General features: G+C 39.3%; 1 protein-coding gene across 3 annotated transcripts; it reads right to left on the bottom strand.

The window, feature by feature from the left end:
* Positions 1-3,586: 3,586 nt before the first annotated feature.
* Positions 3,587-16,849, bottom strand: LOC144727771 (CD63 antigen-like). 3 transcript variants are annotated; one of them, XM_078606859.1, is made up of 9 exons: positions 16,702-16,824; positions 16,171-16,269; positions 7,845-8,030; positions 7,650-7,724; positions 6,719-6,808; positions 6,427-6,597; positions 6,175-6,258; positions 5,585-5,651; positions 3,587-4,878 (listed from the first exon to the last, which is right to left on the bottom strand). In XM_078606859.1, exons 2-8 carry the CDS (start codon positions 16,234-16,236, stop codon positions 5,586-5,588), a joined length of 738 nt encoding a protein of 245 aa, XP_078462985.1. In that variant the 5' UTR covers positions 16,237-16,269; positions 16,702-16,824; the 3' UTR covers positions 3,587-4,878; position 5,585. The 3 variants fall into 3 exon arrangements, with proteins under 3 accessions (XP_078462985.1, XP_078462996.1, XP_078462974.1); XM_078606870.1 differs by having other exon boundaries at positions 3,587-5,651; positions 16,702-16,849; XM_078606848.1 differs by lacking the exon at positions 5,585-5,651.
* Between the last annotated feature and the right edge of the window lie 247 nt (positions 16,850-17,096).

Here is a 17,096-nt window from a genome sequence, read left to right on the forward strand (position 1 = left end):
TCTTTCATGTATCAATAAATTAAATAAGTCCACTTTTATAACCAAAATTCGTGCGAATCACGAACATGTCGGTTGACGATGGTTATTAAATTACAACAAAGCAATTTACACTGTAAATAGTGTAATTACAGGTTGCAATCCACAATTTCCTTCCTAATTATACGAAACTCAATTAACTGCAAAGATAGTTATAACAAGAAAATCTTCTGGAGAATCCGGTTATGTCCTGGTGAAATTAATTTTTCAAAAAATGTCATCAACGGGGACAAAATTGAGATAGGTCGGTAGTTATTTGGATCATCTTTAGGGCCCCGTTTGTGAAGTGGACAAACATAGGAATGTTTCCATTCTAGAGGTACTGATGCTTCTTTGATGGACAGGTTGAAAATATGGGATATAAGTTTGTAAATTAGGTGACCAACAGTTAGCAAAAACGGGAATGCTATCCGCTCCGGTAGAGCGGGGTTTAGAAATGAAGTATGTAATAGATCAGTAATCAGCCACTTATCATGTGACACACCTGTGTAGTGAGTTCAACTGAGTCGAAGACGTTGTCTTGGGAGCAACACTTTATTAAGCAACTTCAACCTAACATCACACAATATACACTCGGGTATCGAATGCCCATCTAACCACGCTACGGCAGACCTAGACACGGTTCGCTATCCTGGCCCGGACCAGAAGCTGGGTCCCGGACCGCGTGGCTAGAGGCTTATTCTCCCCGACGTGGATCTTCTTCACACCAGCACACGAAGAACCCCGAGCTCCTCACGGGGCCCCCGTTATATCCCCCTGGGCTGGGGCTGGCTCCGCCCTTCACCCCGCCCACCTTCCAGATCTCTCGAGCTTTCTCGAAGGCTCCCGAGATATCTTTTAGACCACGTGGCCGCCCAGCAGCCCCCCCCCCCCCCTCCAATATCATTCGGTCACGTGTCAGCAGGTCAACCAGCGTATCATGCCCGAACGTGTTTATGAATAACGCGATCTCGCCCAAAAACCTTTATATATATAAAAAAGGGAAATTTGTGAATGTGTCTGTTAAAAATGTTTAGCGTACTTCCTGACATGCAACAAACTTGAAATTTGCCATGTGGGTACTTTCCAGATTGTACACCATGCAAAAAATACAAAAATAGACTTTTGTATTTTTTTTGGGGGGGGGGGGCGCAATAATGTATATATTTTGCACGGCAAGTGAGCTGTGACGTCACATCTGTCATGTGACCCGTATGCGGAAGCGTCACGAGTGTGCCTGCTGATGTCACCCCCCCACCCTCCGCGAAAGTTGCGTGTCTGCAGCAAGCGCGTGTATGTGTACCTATGGACGCGCGCGCACGTGTGTGGGGGGAGCGGTAGTGTAGTGGTTAGCGCGCTGCGCTACGAACCCGAGTTTGATTCCCGCTCACGGCCACCACCGGTGACGATTATTTGAACAGGTCCTGGGCCTCCCTTATGTCGACTCAGCCTCAAACGAGTAACTGGTGTGGTGTGAACATCGCCACTGGGGAGACAAAGGCGGCCGGGCGTGGTGAATCCAAGTGTCGGGGCGAAGCCGGGTAGTAAACCTAGTTATGAATAATACTGCTCGCGAAAGCCTACGTGTTAAACAGATTGTAAATGTTGTGGCTTGGCTCTCCAACACACCGGTGTGCTGTACTAGTGACAAATTGGCAAGTTATGTTTACGTGACAACCCTTACTAATTGGCTGTCGGGTGGTAGCGGGTTTTAACGACGCATTTATACTGGTAGGAACGAAGTGGACCAGACCACCAATAGATTATATCGTCCGTCCGTCCGTCCGTGTATCAACATCGCCCCCTACTGCAAACACTTGGCATGACCCTGTCCGACAAGATGGCCGCCCGCTCCCCCTGCGATCTGTGAATTAAACAAGATGGCTGTCGATTCCGGCGCCTCACGGCGAAACTTTTTGATCGACTGACTATGGTCGAACTCATTTATTCTGGTGGGTGAACAGTGGCGGGGAGGGGTGGAGGAGGAATTGATGATAAAAACAAACTTGCACCATCGTTACAGCTGCCGCGACGAGAGATGTGGGAGGAGAAGCGGCGACCGCTGCCTTGCAGGTGAGAGGTGCGTGTGTGTGTGTGCGCGCATGTGTGCGCGTGCGTGTGTGTATGTGTGTGCGCGTGTGTATGCGCGTGTGTGTGTTTGCGTGCGTGTGTATGCGTGTGTGCGTGCGTGTGTGTATATGTGTGACTGTGTGCGTGTGTGCGTGCGTGTCCGGCCCACTCGAGCGGCGTGATGAATGGGCGCTATTGGGCTTCGGATCGTTATTCACGGCGAACTGGAAGCGTAGCAACACAACTTCATTACGTGTGCGTGCGTGCATGTGTGTGTACGTGTGTGTGCGTGTGTGCGCGTATGTGCGTGTGTGTGTGCGCGTGTGTGTGCGGTCGATATCCCTGTACCGGTATTAGTATTATTCCTACCAGCCCACCCCGCAGGGTCCTGTTATATTTACGCGATCTAACCCATAAAACCTCTTATGGATGAATGGCCCAATTTGCACTTGAATTTGTTTTGAGTACACTGCACCATGGCGACACATGCATAGGCATTTTATAAATAAAAAAATGCAATGAATACACTCTTGTAGAGTATTGAAGTGCCCTATCTGCAGTCTAGAAAGATATTGATTTTAAGTTTCATTCCAGTTGTAAAGTTTATTAACAATATTGATATATTGCTGCTGTAACTGTCATTGTTTATTGCAACACCCCATATTAAAACTAGTGATGAAGAGCTACTAGATTTGTTTTTAAACATCTTGAAAATAAAATGGGTCTATCAAAATAACCAGAAACACTAAATATCTACACTGTACAACATTTATTTATTGGAATGTTCGAATGATAAAACATTTTGTAGAAATAGAAATTTAAAAGATTACAATATTTTTTCCCCAAAACTTCCTGTTTGAAAATTTTGGCAGAAACTTTTTACGTTCAAGGTTTTATTCAAATTTAATTAGCAGCGGCACACGCCTATAATCCAGCACTGTGAAGGCGATGGTTGGTGGCTCATACAAATATTGTGAAACTCTCTTCCCATGGGTGCTGAGGTGCCATACCTTGGTTTGCAAGAGCAAGGTGGTAGAGAAAATGTATACTTCCAACTGTTTTTTCTGTATGGGATAATGTGTTGCCCCTTCGCACATGTGCATTCTCTCTGGAGGGGGTCCAGTTTCCTCCCACATGTAAACTCATTAATTGGCCAATTAAACCTTAATATATAGAGGGCCACAAAACTTGGGAAATGTTGTGACTGTTCACCGCGTGGCTGTCTTTCCTTCTGCCAGACTTATTTTTCTCTCTCAGAGAATAAGTGAATACTGTGCGTTTTACAACTTGAAATTACTGTATTAATTGAAGGTGGTGACTACAACAATGTCCCTATACGATAATAACAGAATGACAAAAAACATCGATTGAAATCAATATACCATATAGGTCAGTGTCCTGCACTAAGGAAATATAAACAGGGATGTTAATATATTTTAAAACTAGACACTGCAGGAGGGATACAACAAAACCAATACATTATGTAAAGCACCAGACAATGTTTAGGTGGCACAAATTATTTTATTTCCTATAGCTTTACAATACCTAAACACAAGAAGACATGGCAAAGTCCAAGCCCAGTTTTGCATGCAGCTGTAACATTTCAAAAAAGCCATTACAAGGCAGACATTCATTGCAAAGCGGAGCTGTGGTTACCAAGTTAACGGTCAGAAAAAGTTTAATATAAAACTTAGTCTGCAAAATAATCTACTTTGGTCCACTTCGAAGAGCAAATAAAATATATACCATAATTCCAGGCACTGTGTTTCAACAAGCATAAGAAATACACTGAGGAAAATAAAAATAATTTCAACCAACGACCTACTCTGTATGAAGGTATAAATCAGAAAAGGCATGCTAGCCAAAATAACATTCATATTCTGATAAACTTACATGCACCTTTTGCACTAAACCGTATTCTTTAATATTAACCATTACATTAACAATTACCTATGATGAAGCAAACTACAACATATATAGCAGATGTTGCGTAAAATGCTTCCAAAACATGTCGTGCAATACAAACATGTTATTTATAAAGTGACTAGCCAATCAGAAGGCAATACATGGAATGAACAAATACCCATTTTAATGAATATAAAGCATGGTTAGTTTCTGAAGACCACATTGGTCTAGACCCATTTTAATACAAAGTACATCATTAGTCGGACTGTAGCCATCCAGTGCATTCTAAAATGCCAGTATATTTAATTTTCACAAATGTAGAAAACAATAACTTATCTGGCCTAAATTACCTTATTCTCTGAAACACTTGTGACAATTAACTCTGACCAACAACCCAGCAGCTTCATCCAATCATTACTGTCTATCCTATTCCAGGAATCACTTACATGAAGTTTGTTTCGCTCACTATGGATAAGCCAGCAAATGTGAAAATGTTATAACTCATTCAGCAATTTCGTTATTATTCAAATATTTAAGTTAGGGAGTAATTTAAATTAGAAACGTGATTCTCCATGGACACCTGCACAATCGATTTATCTTGATATTATAGGTTTAAACTATTTTGAATTTTTTAGAAACGTGATCAATATATTAAATTGATAGCCTATTTGAAATTATAAAGCATGAACATTCAAGGCAAACTGCAAAATGAGAGATTTTGCTCAATGTCTTTTCCTGGACATATTTTTCATTCGAAAATATATTAAAAAAATGGGGTATGCCAGCTGGAAAGAGTTAGTATAAGCAGTGGTGCTGGCCACCTCACATCACTTCATAGTCGCTTCGGATTGCCTTCATGAGGAGGCATGAAAGAGCTATGCCGATCATCTGCAAAGATAAAGAATAGAAATGCAGAAAGTAGCATGCAAAAACTTATTAGTAAACATGAAGGAACTGGTGTTAGTTAAGAAAGGTTAAAATATTAACAGTAAAAGTTACAAAAATGTGAGTGAGAAGGAAAGAACTGTGGACAGAATTTATAGCAACATTTCACGTACATTGAAAGCAAAGAAAAATGTGGAATAACGGTAACTCTGGATGCTGCTCATCATGAATGCTAAACCCTTCATAGCTATAAAATCAGAATATAATACTCATTAAAACATTTTATGATTTTTCAAGGATGGATACAAATATTTTATGCCTAATACCTTTATTAAAACTATTAAGCAAAACATCACTATTCTGATACGTTATGGGAACAAAACTGGTCAAAACAAAAAAACATCCACTAACCAAATGCTCAATTTTCAATAAAATAATAATGTTCAAAGTTAATATTCCATCAAAAACAAAACCTTACAACCACACAATTTACATAAAATGTATGTATAAAAATCCACAAGGTATGACATGGATTTGCATTCCTATGGTTTGACATACGTAATCTATTGAGCTAAACATAAAAAGCATGCACCAGTAAGCGGCATTAACTCATGTTTTTAGCAACAAGGACACTAAGCAACAAAAATCTATGGCATAACTTCAAAAAAGAAAAATTAAGAAACATTAAGCTGCGTCGGAGAAAGCCGACCTCAGACAGCCTGGTAAGAATTCTTGATGCCACGCATGAGGCAGCAAGCAAGAATAATGCCAATGAGCTGCAGAAAGAAAAACATTGTTCAAGTATCATTTGCATCAATAAATATACATTCTAGATTTGAAGCTTTCGTGACTGCAAGGATTCATACTCTTAGGTTTTTTCGGTAAATTCACGTAGGTAAAAATGAATAATAAAAATAATAGAAATAAAAATTAGAAATCACGACGTTTCGGAGGCAACACAAGGTAACCAGTGGTTACAGTAAATCTAGCTGTGACAGTCCCACCTGATGACGGAGACCTGTGTATAATAATATTTGAATTATTCAATTTTACCTACGTGACTTTACCGAAAAAACCTAAGAGAATAAATATACACCTCACCATCCTACTCAACAATTAGTTAAAATCTTTACATTTTACCTATTAAAATGTTCCTTGCAAAAACGGTTACCATTATCTAATGTAAAAACATCAACACCAGTGATGCTATATTGTGCTATTCATAACTTTACCATTCAGTAAAAATAAAGCATTGTTTGTTCATATTCACCTTTATACAGTTACTTATTCATGGCTTACCTGTGCAAACCCGATGCCAATGGCCACCCCACCAACAAGGACAATGTTTTCCTTCATTGTTGCCTCAAGCTTCTCCACACAACCCTAGAGATGGCAGCCAGGAGATGAAAATATTCAGGAGGGAATTCTATTCACAGTTTTAAAAAATGATGTTTTGAGCAAGTACTTTATTGTCAATTTTTATTCATAAGTACAAAATAAGTAAACAAATATAGAAATATTTTCAATGGTTACGAGGTGCTCATTCAATACCTTAGTATATATGATGGCTGTGGCATTCTTGAACCGGATGTCCTGGCCACAGCCAGATGTCACATTGCGGCAGCATGAATCTGGGACACTATTCGGATTGTTGGGGTCACTAGTAACCCAATTAGTACTGTTAAACCAGTCCTGGTAGTGGACTACACCACAACATTGAAGCTGGCAGTCACATAGAAAGGATGAGAACGAAAGAGGGGGTTAAATTACATTAAAATCAATCAAATGCTTTCAGGTTTATCTAATCTTCAACAATTTAGACATTCACAATATATGAACCTACCTCTTTCTGCATGTTATCCACAGGATCCTTGTTCTTGGTGGGATACTCATTTATAACCACCTTAGCTTTGGTCTCCACTACATCTCTAAGCTGTTAAAAAGGGACAAAGAAAAATGTTTTTGCACAGAATAGAAAATGATAGAAACAAAATAGATATACTCATGAATGTAAGATGGGTACCAATATATACATTGAAAGTTTAAGATATGTCCAATGACGGACGTATGTACACGACCACCTGTAATTTGTATATTGGAATAATAAAAGCAAAAATTATTTTGCTATTCAGAAAGTCACTTGTTAGCTCAAAGTATTGAAAATGTCACATTTCTATGGTGTGGGCAAGTGATTATCCCACTTACTTACCACAAAGTGATATTTATTTCATCAACACCGAAGAACAGAAAGGGTTGGGTCAACCTCTGATGGACAAATTAATTTACAACCTTCTAAAATTGTCACGTGTTCTAATAAATGCACAACCACGTTACCCCATGTTCCCTATATAATGGTAAATGACCTCCCACCTAAACTAATCGGCATGGTGAAGTATGGTCAAATGAAGCCCATGACCAACATGGTGTACAGATCTCCACGTAGCTGTGAATTGACAAAAGGGCTATTTTGTAAAGACCTTAGGAAGTATTAATTATTCATACAACCTATTCACGCTCTTCTAACTTCTGTGGTTTCTATCACCCCATTGTCCCATACTCATCATGAATCCAGTCTCACCACAACTCATCTTGCCTTTGTCATCATGCAGTTTATGAGGGTAGAATATTGTTTATGGTAGAGATAAGGATTTATTTGGTAGCAAAATGCCTTGTGGTGCAGTTGTAGACATTTACACTCAAGTAGTATTTTAACACTGGCAATTTATATTCAATCTGAATTTATGTAGTGCATATAAAGTTATAGTATCATGTACTTGATCCTTGAATATGTAGGCTCCAATCCCAGCAGCCAGCTCCGCCACGAATATCAAGAAGAGGAACACTGAAAACTAGGAAGCAAAGACAAGCAGCATTTAAAATCCATGAACATTTCAAGTTATTTATATTGCAAATTTACTCGCATTATTCAATAAAATATGCATTCAAGGAAAGATTTTGTCAAAGCGTACCGTAGCCACCATGAAGTAGCTCTCCTTGTGAGCCCCACAACAACCAAAGGCAGCGACCACAAAAATGACAACTCCCACTGCAATGATGACGTAGGGGGCACCACTGAGGTTACCTGTCACCACGCTGAATGCCCCGATATGCATCTGAGCCATGGCGCCCACAATGATAAGTCCCAGTCCAGACAACTGCAAACAGGATATAAGCATATGTTAGTATGACATTTTTTAATCAAACTCCAGTAATTGAATGGAAATACAATGGCAGTCTATCTTCTTGGTTCTTTCGGTAAAGTCACGTAGAAGGGAAGTAATAAAATAATAAAAATAAAACATAATAAAACAATTCTCACGACGTTTCGGCCACAACGCAAGCAGCCGTCCTCAGGCGAAGAATGAGAACATTATCAAGCTAGGAGCTTATATAGGTGTAGCGAGGAGGAGCGCCTTAACAAAAGAATGTGCATATGAAGAGGAATTTAGCATACCAATGGGCAATGCATAGGAGGTGGGCGGAGGGGTTTCAAAGTCCCATTATGCCCATGCATTATGCAGGATCAACAGCACCACGGGGGGGCGCAAGGAACAGCGTTAATAAAGGAAAGGAATGTTAGTGATATGTAGCTGCATTTGCCAAACAACCACGTAGAAAACCAAAGTGAAAACTACATAAAAAACTAAAATATAAACTGATACTTACTATACTCTACAATAAGCTGAGTTACTAACAACAAATAATAAATTACAATTCTACGTCGTAAGAAGTATATAATATACTTCCATCTAAACTTTATTCTCTTAGCATATACAGTACTATATGCTGCCATAGATAAACCCAACATTAAATTATATACTGTATTGCTGTAAACCACCCTATACTTTATACATTTTAATATAACACTATGTATTATTCAACTCACCCTAATGTGTATCGAAATGGTTTATTACGTCCTTCCAATGATTGCTAAGCCTGAATCCATCTTCTCGGTTAAAATTGTCTCTGTGTTTGTATATGTGGATCGCCTCATGAACGAATCTCTCATGATAGCCAGATGGCTTGCAGAGAACCTCCGTCTTGGAGAAGTCAATGTCATGTGAGCCCACTGAGTTGTAACAGTGGTCTGCCACGGCTGAGGTGTTTGTCCTACCGTGTTTTAGATCAGCTTTATGTTCACGAATGCGGTCTGAGACGTGTCGTTTGGTTTCCCCAATGTAACTGCTACCAAACGACACGTCTCAGACCGCATTCGTGAACATAAAGCTGATCTAAAACACGGTAGGACAAACACCTCAGCCGTGGCAGACCACTGTTACAACTCAGTGGGCTCACATGACATTGACTTCTCCAAGACGGAGGTTCTCTGCAAGCCATCTGGCTATCATGAGAGATTCGTTCATGAGGCGATCCACATATACAAACACAGAGACAATTTTAACCGAGAAGATGGATTCAGGCTTAGCAATCATTGGAAGGACGTAATAAACCATTTCGATACACATTAGGGTGAGTTGAATAATACATAGTGTTATATTAAAATGTATAAAGTATAGGGTGGTTTACAGCAATACAGTATATAATTTAATGTTGGGTTTATCTATGGCAGCATATAGTACTGTATATGCTAAGAGAATAAAGTTTAGATGGAAGTATATTATATACTTCTTACGACGTAGAATTGTAATTTATTATTTGTTGTTAGTAACTCAGCTTATTGTAGAGTATAGTAAGTATCAGTTTATATTTTAGTTTTTTATGTAGTTTTCACTTTGGTTTTCTACGTGGTTGTTTGGCAAATGCAGCTACATATCACTAACATTCCTTTCCTTTATTAACGCTGTTCCTTGCGCCCCCCCGTGGTGCTGTTGATCCTGCATAATGCATGGGCATAATGGGACTTTGAAACCCCTCCGCCCACCTCCTATGCATTGCCCATTGGTATGCTAAATTCCTCTTCATATGCACATTCTTTTGTTAAGGCGCTCCTCCTCGCTACACCTATATAAGCTCCTAGCTTGATAATGTTCTCATTCTTCGCCTGAGGACGGCTGCTTGCGTTGTGGCCGAAACGTCGTGAGAATTGTTTTATTATGTTTTATTTTTATTATTTTATTACTTCCCTTCTACGTGACTTTACCGAAAGAACCAAGAAGATGAATCCCTGCAGTCACGAAAGCTTTAAATCGAAATGGCAGTCTATTTAAGATTTGCAACTCTGCTTTGTTAGAGTTCCACATGATTATGGAGATGTGCATATATCTCCCGATTTTTGTCTGAGACCTTACAACCATTCACTGGTAAGACCACCTCAGCTGTACTTAACTCAGCTCACTTGGTATCGTTAATTAAGGACATCTCACTATCTGCAGCTGATTTGCTCATTAGTTTCGATGTGGTATCTTTGTTTACCAAAGTTCCTGTGCCTGACACCATTGTAATCATTGAAGATTTGGTCCAACAAGAACTGAATGCTGATGTACCGGCCCTGGTGATACACTGCCTCACCAAGACTTACTTCACCTGGAATGGAACATTCTACAAACAAATTGAAGGTACCCCAATGGGTTCTCCCTTATCTCCAGTTGTAGCCAATGTTTTCATGGAAAAATTTGAGACAGATGCTATCCAGGCATCCACTCTACGTCCAGCCTTGTGGAAGAGGTACGTAGATGACACGTTCGTTATCTGGCTACATGGCCGACCAGCTATGAACCAATTCCTCAACCACATCAATTCCATACACCCAGCCATCAAATTCACCATGGAGGTGGAAAAGAATGGCAAGTTACCATTCTTGAATGTTTTAATCACAAAGAGACCTGATGGCTCAATGGGACACTGTCTAAAGGAAAGCCACCCATACGGATGCCTACCTAAAACCGACTCCCACCACCAACCATCCCAGAATAATTCATAGAGATCAATGTATTTCCGACCATCACCACCTAGCCAGTGAACTGGAGTACGTACACCAAGCTCTCAAGACGAATGGATATTCAGACTACACAATCCGTAAAGCTATCACCCCAACCGTTGGGAAAGAACCATCTGAGGACCCAATCAAAACCATCACCTTGCCATACTTAGCAGGAGTCACCAAAAAGTTATCCAAAATCATGAGCAAACACAAGATCCAGGTTCGATTTAACATAGTACATAAAATTCGTGATCTGATCCCATCTGTGAAGGATGTGATCCCTGACATTCAATACCCCGGCGTCTACAAACTGTGTCTGCGGCAGTAGTTACATTGGGGAAACCAAGCGACATGTCTCGGACCGTGTTCGTGAACATAAGGCAGATCTGAAACACGGTAGGACCAATACCTTAGCAAAATGCAGTGGGCTCACACGAAATTGATTTCTCCAAGACGAAGGTACTTTGCAAACCCACTGGCTATCAACAAAGATTCATTCATGAATGCATCCATATTTATAGACACAGACACAATTTCAACCGAGAAGATGGGTACAAACTGAGCAATCATTGGAAGGACGTCATTAACCAGTTTAAATCATAACTGGCTGTGATGTTTCCTCGCCGTCGTCTCTCACATTAGCATAGCCACTTCCGTGCCCTCGTCGTGGAGGTTGTCCTCTGATCTTACAGTTGCATGCTAATTTCTTACATTAACATCACTAGACCCGCCCACTTCATTTATGACCCTTGGGCTACGCCCATTTTAAACCTATAAAACAGTCTGCCTCAGCAGCTTTCTTCTTTTCTCCTCCTGATGACGATCGCTTGTGTTGTGATCGAAACGTCGTAGTCTTTTGTTATTTTATTTCAACCTATTGTGACTTTACCGAAAGACCCAAAGAATAGAAATATATACAGTTTACAACAATTTCAATTGCACTCAAGTGGAGATAACACCAGAACATTAACAAAGTACGCCTTTATTACAACTACCAGACTATCGCGTATGAAAATGTACAATGCTGTCTACAAATGTAACAAGTGCCTGATATCCTCGATAAAAAGTGTAACTGCCATATATGCTAGCAACATTTTTGTGTTAAGGAAGCTTTACAGAAATAGAATTTCAGCATGCAAATCTTCACATAAACTACATCTCTAAAACAGTCCGATTTAGATATACATAATAAAAAAGGAGTTTTTACCATTTCTTCAACCAGGCACAGCTGGAGAATAGACCTTATTTACCATACTCACAATTTATTATCACTAAATAATAATTACAAGTGTCAAATTTATGTTTTTTTAACTAGTGGCACAACTGAGAATAAAACTGGTCTATCTTAATGTCTGGTAGATCAGTGTAATAAACCATTCTATCCTTGATTAATTTTATAATTGAAAAAAAACACTTCCCTTGGGAATAAGGCAAGGTGCGCTTATAACTAAATTGTGATTTTATCAAAAGTAGGCCTTTGCCTTCCCCGGACAAGTGCAATGTGCAGTTGACATTGGTAATATGCTTATATTAGGTCCAGCTTTGCATTAACAGGATTAAACCGCATTCCCATGATTAAATTATTGTACACACCAAATTGTATTAGTTATTTTAAACGATATATTAAACCCCATTACATGTTTTCTAATATGAAAAGACAAACAGTAGTTTTAAACCTTCATTCAGTACTCTTACAATCCATTAACAAACTATACTTAGTTTAGCTTTGCTTGCTCAGCTGTGGAAACAAGGAAGAAGCCGTTTAAACAGCAATTGACAGTACTGGCAACTAAAAGAACATATCATTATTACCCAGCACCAAAACAATGATAACGTTGTATATCAACTGTATATTGTACATATACACGACAATATATACACATACAGTTTAGAGGTTCTACAATGGAGTAACGTTGCATTTTCCATTTCAGCTTTTTTTTTACATCCGACTAGCATCACGTGCTGTCTGTTAGCCACGTTGATGCATATAATAAAGTTACTACCGCATAAAATACAATACCACTGTAAAAAAACAGATGTTTCTCGATCTATGTTATGTTTTTCGATCTGTATGTACACGAGTGGATACTGCTCATTGTACACATCATTTTAATATACACTTCCGTGTTTTATTGTTTGCAAATATAGTATATCGCATCTACATTTATTTTCAAAGCGTTACTACGACAGCTGTCAACGTTAAATGTCTACCATTCACGACAGTATAAGACACTTCTGTTTTCGTAATTGTATTGTTTACCATAGACTAGCTGAAATATGAGCGTGTCCACACAATGGGTTCCTTTGATAAGCATACTGCTTCTTTTACTAAGCTCAAACAGTGTAAGCTCAGCTGGGCATTGTCTACTAAACTCATAAAGTATTCATAACACGTAATGGGTTTGCCTGGAAAAGCTCTAGAAACAAGGTAGGTCCAACCACCCATACAGCTGTCCAATGTGAGTGTGATCATTAATGTATGACGAGCATTTTGGTACATTTGCATAGGAAAACAAACAATGCATAATTAGTATAGCATGCATGTGTAAATGCTATATTATCAACAATGCAAACCCTGCTCAATTCTGCTGATTGTGGATATTTTTATAGTGAGTCAGACATATGTATGACCACAAGATTATGTACAGTACAATACGGCAAGTTTTCTAAGGACATTGGTGGTCTAATTTCGACATTGACAAACAGGCAATGTTCTCACAGGGCATGCTGGATATTCCATGTGCTAAGGTGTAATGCTTGCACTGTAAGCAATGCCTTTCTGTAATTTACAACACCATAAACCAGTAAGATTAAATATGCACACTTATTGAGATTGCCATCAACAAATTATTTGGAAACTAATCACATTTTTTCTAGTAAAATATATGCATTCTAAAGTGTTGACCACATGGCATCTAGCGAATTACACACAATACTTGCAGGCCATGTACTTTCAACACGTCACTTTAGAATATGAAAAGATGCCACCTTGTAAAATATGCAACCTTGTATCACTGATGTGCTATTATCACTGTTATAGCTATTATTATTGTTGTAGCAGTGATAATAGTTTATATATCATTCTAGTTTGCTGGTAAAAGCATAAACAGAAATGACAGTAAGTTGTTTTAAAGTTTAATATTATGAGGTTACTACCCCATTCATTTCAAGGCATGGCTTCAAGATGGTGGGAAATGTCATTTGCAATGTTTTCCTTGATTACTGTACGAGTGGTCTGCCCTCAAAGATGCCACTAATTTTAGTCTCTCATTCAGTTGTCTGCCACATTTAAAACCAGCATTTGCTCTTACCCATGAATATCTAAAATAGTTTGATTGTATTAGGGAATTAACTTTGACCAACACATGTTGTACAAATTAAAGTTTGTATCTTTTTCTTGACATAACTGACATTTACATAATTTCTAAATTATTCAAAACAGCAAGATTAATCCATAATTGGATTTATACATTTTTAAATAACCACTGCCTTACATTGATTCAGGAATTATTTACTGGAAAATGTATCCGTGGTAATCATGTCTAATGCATCATCATTACATTTATTTTATTATGTTTCACTACTAATGAAAAAATATTATGCATGGCATTACTTTTATGTTCAATAATGAGTTCACAATGCATTTAAAGTATTATTTATGACCGAAATATTGGGAAATAGGGAAACACTGTGAATTCTGACTGATGAAATTCATTTGTTAATTAGTACAAATGAATGGCTGTTTATGAAAAAGTATTTTTTGTGGTTATAAATTGATAACATTAAATTAAATTTCACATTTTTTTTTACCTGACTGATTAATTATATTGGTGACGATGTAAACACTGTAGATGCAGGATTACCATAACATATTCATCAAGCACACATCAAATGTTTGGCATGCAGCAACCTCTTCCAATTAGTTTAGAGGCTTCTCATGTCAGAGAGCACTTAGCAAGAATTTGAATTGGGGTTTTTTTCTAACTATAATACAAATACAAGATGGCTTATTTAGATAGGCCTATTTAGATAAGCATATTTAGATAGGCCATCTTGTATCTTGTATTTTATGGGATATTTGCATAGGCTATCTTTCATTTCCGTGCATTGGTAGAGATTACTGCACTTTATGATCTGAGTTCGATTCCCTGCCTCTGATAAAAATCAGTGGTGATATCTCTCACCAACCCACTATGACTAGCGTAGAAAAGTATAATTAACAAGCGTCATTAGTAACATGCTGTAAATAAGCCTATATTTAACAATTTATTGACAAAGGGTTGTAAATATATTGTTCAAATACTTACCATTGTCACAACACATTAAGGTATTACTGTTATTTGATTTGAACCAATTACCTAACATACATACACACAAGCTTACTACATATGAATTGTAATTCCAGGTTTTATTACAAACGTAGGACAGGTATTGTTATTTCAAAAGGAAATTCTCATCTGGCTTTAAATAGAGGTTATGATCAACAATAACTACTGTATATTACACCTAACACATGGCAAATAATGTACTGTACGTTGCTGATTAAACTTGGTGATAAGTGTGATGAACCAATTATGAATTCTGAGATGGTGAAAGGAGGATTGTGATGATGATTTTAAGGTGGTGAATGGTATATGATTAATTAAAGTGATCAGTGATGGGTGACGTTGATAACAGCAATGAGTGACCGAGTTGTTGGCACCGAAAAAAATGTTTAAGATCATAACACAGTAGTTTGAACGGATGCAATAAGCGAGTTGGGGTGATGAATGCCGTGAGAGTGGGTGACAGGTCAAAATGGATAATGGATCGTATTCGCACGCGATTATTGTGGTCATGATATGTGGATGATGGTGGCGTTAAGACGGATGACTTTCATTGTCACAATGTAAATGTGTTTTTTCTGCGTGATCATGGTTATAATGACGAGAGTGAAAAGCTAAGTATTTGTGCACGATCATGGTAAATACAATAAATCACACGGTGGTGGTGGTGATCATACGATTTTCGCACCATGGTAATCGTCATGATGGCATTATGGTAGTGCGACTAATTATTCTCACGGTCACTAGAAACCGAGAATATTCACACTCGCAGTGATGACAAATGCAGCGATGCTTTAAAAAATCATGAAAACCAGCAACAATGAACACATCCGCCAACATCCTCGTGACTATGGCACAGACTTGAGCGCCACATGACGATAGCATTGCATAATCTTGGCAAGACACCGTGAAACATTCATGCACCAAGCAGCGAAGGGGGCACTTGTTGACAATTGCCACCGTGATGATGGGTTTGCGGTGAACGTCGGAGGGTGACGAAGCCTCTCTCTCTCTCGTCGTGCGATGCGGATGCGGTGTTGGATGAAGCGGATAATGACACGTAGCCACCCCAATGAACCACGTGCTCACCCAGAACAACAGGTTGAAGAGAAACACCAAGTACTTGATGCACGCCATTCCTCCTTCCAACGCCATCTCTGCACGGTTTGCGGTGTGGCTCGCAAAGTCCTTCGCACACACAAAACAACACCGAATCGAGATGTGCGCCTCACAGTCGACGATCACTCAAAGACAACACGACACGGCAAACACATCGGCAAAATTGTTTACGGTTAATTGTCGAAGGGTTTCGTCGTCAACGTCCGCGTTGCGTATTCGTTTGTTGCGCAACACAACACCGACAACGGTCTTCTCCCCGCTGCCGAGTCCCGTTAGAATAACCACAGAACACGGGCGGGAAGGGTAGGGTAAGGGGTGGAGGAGGGTGGGCCTCGTTTAAGATTTTTTTTGTGCGTGGAAGCGGCCAACACAACAACGAAACGCGCGCGAAAAAAACCCGCACAACGACGCCAAAGATTAAAAACGCAACGTGTGTTCATTTTAAAACGTCGGGGGAAAAGCGTGCGTGTTAGTTGAGAAATAAAAAAAATCATTCCTTACGGTTAAAGTATGAAGAGACGAGAGGGGGGTGGAGGAAAGAAAAAAAACCTCTCTGCGTAAGAAGAGCAAAAAGAAAAAGACGTCGACGGCTGTGGCGGCTGCTGAGGCTGTGGAGGAGGCGACGACGTCAGCGGCCGTGGGTTGCCGAGCGGTGACGTCATCGCCGTTTGTATTCCCCAGCGCGGATAAGCGCGGCTCGCAACGACAACAACAACCGCAATCTTGACTTAAAGCTTTCTTGACTGCAACAATTCATATTTTTGGGGTCTTTCGGTAAAGTCACGTAGATATGTTCAGAAAAAATAATAAACAAAAACTACCACGTTTCGATCGCAACACCAAAAAACGACGTTTCGATCGCAACACAAGCATGCGTTGCGAACGAAACGTCGTAG

This window comes from Lampetra planeri, chromosome 2, assembly GCF_965212315.1.
Source record: "Lampetra planeri chromosome 2, kcLamPlan1.2.h2, whole genome shotgun sequence".
In the NCBI taxonomy this organism is placed as follows: Eukaryota; Metazoa; Chordata; class Hyperoartia; order Petromyzontiformes; family Petromyzontidae; genus Lampetra; species Lampetra planeri.

What these genes read in the sequence shown, in the direction of transcription:
- LOC144727771 (XM_078606870.1), bottom strand. Translation starts at nt 16,236, where the DNA reads ATGGCGTTGGAAGGAGGAATGGCGTGCATCAAGTACTTGGTGTTTCTC. An exon ending in CCTACATATTCAAGGATCAA is followed by an intron (nt 6,809 to 7,649) that starts GTACATGATACT and finishes CCTTTTTAACAG; the next exon opens with CTTAGAGATGTAGTGGAGAC. An exon ending in CAGCCATCATATATACTAAG is followed by an intron (nt 6,259 to 6,426) that starts GTATTGAATGAG and finishes TGCCATCTCTAG; the next exon opens with GGTTGTGTGGAGAAGCTTGA.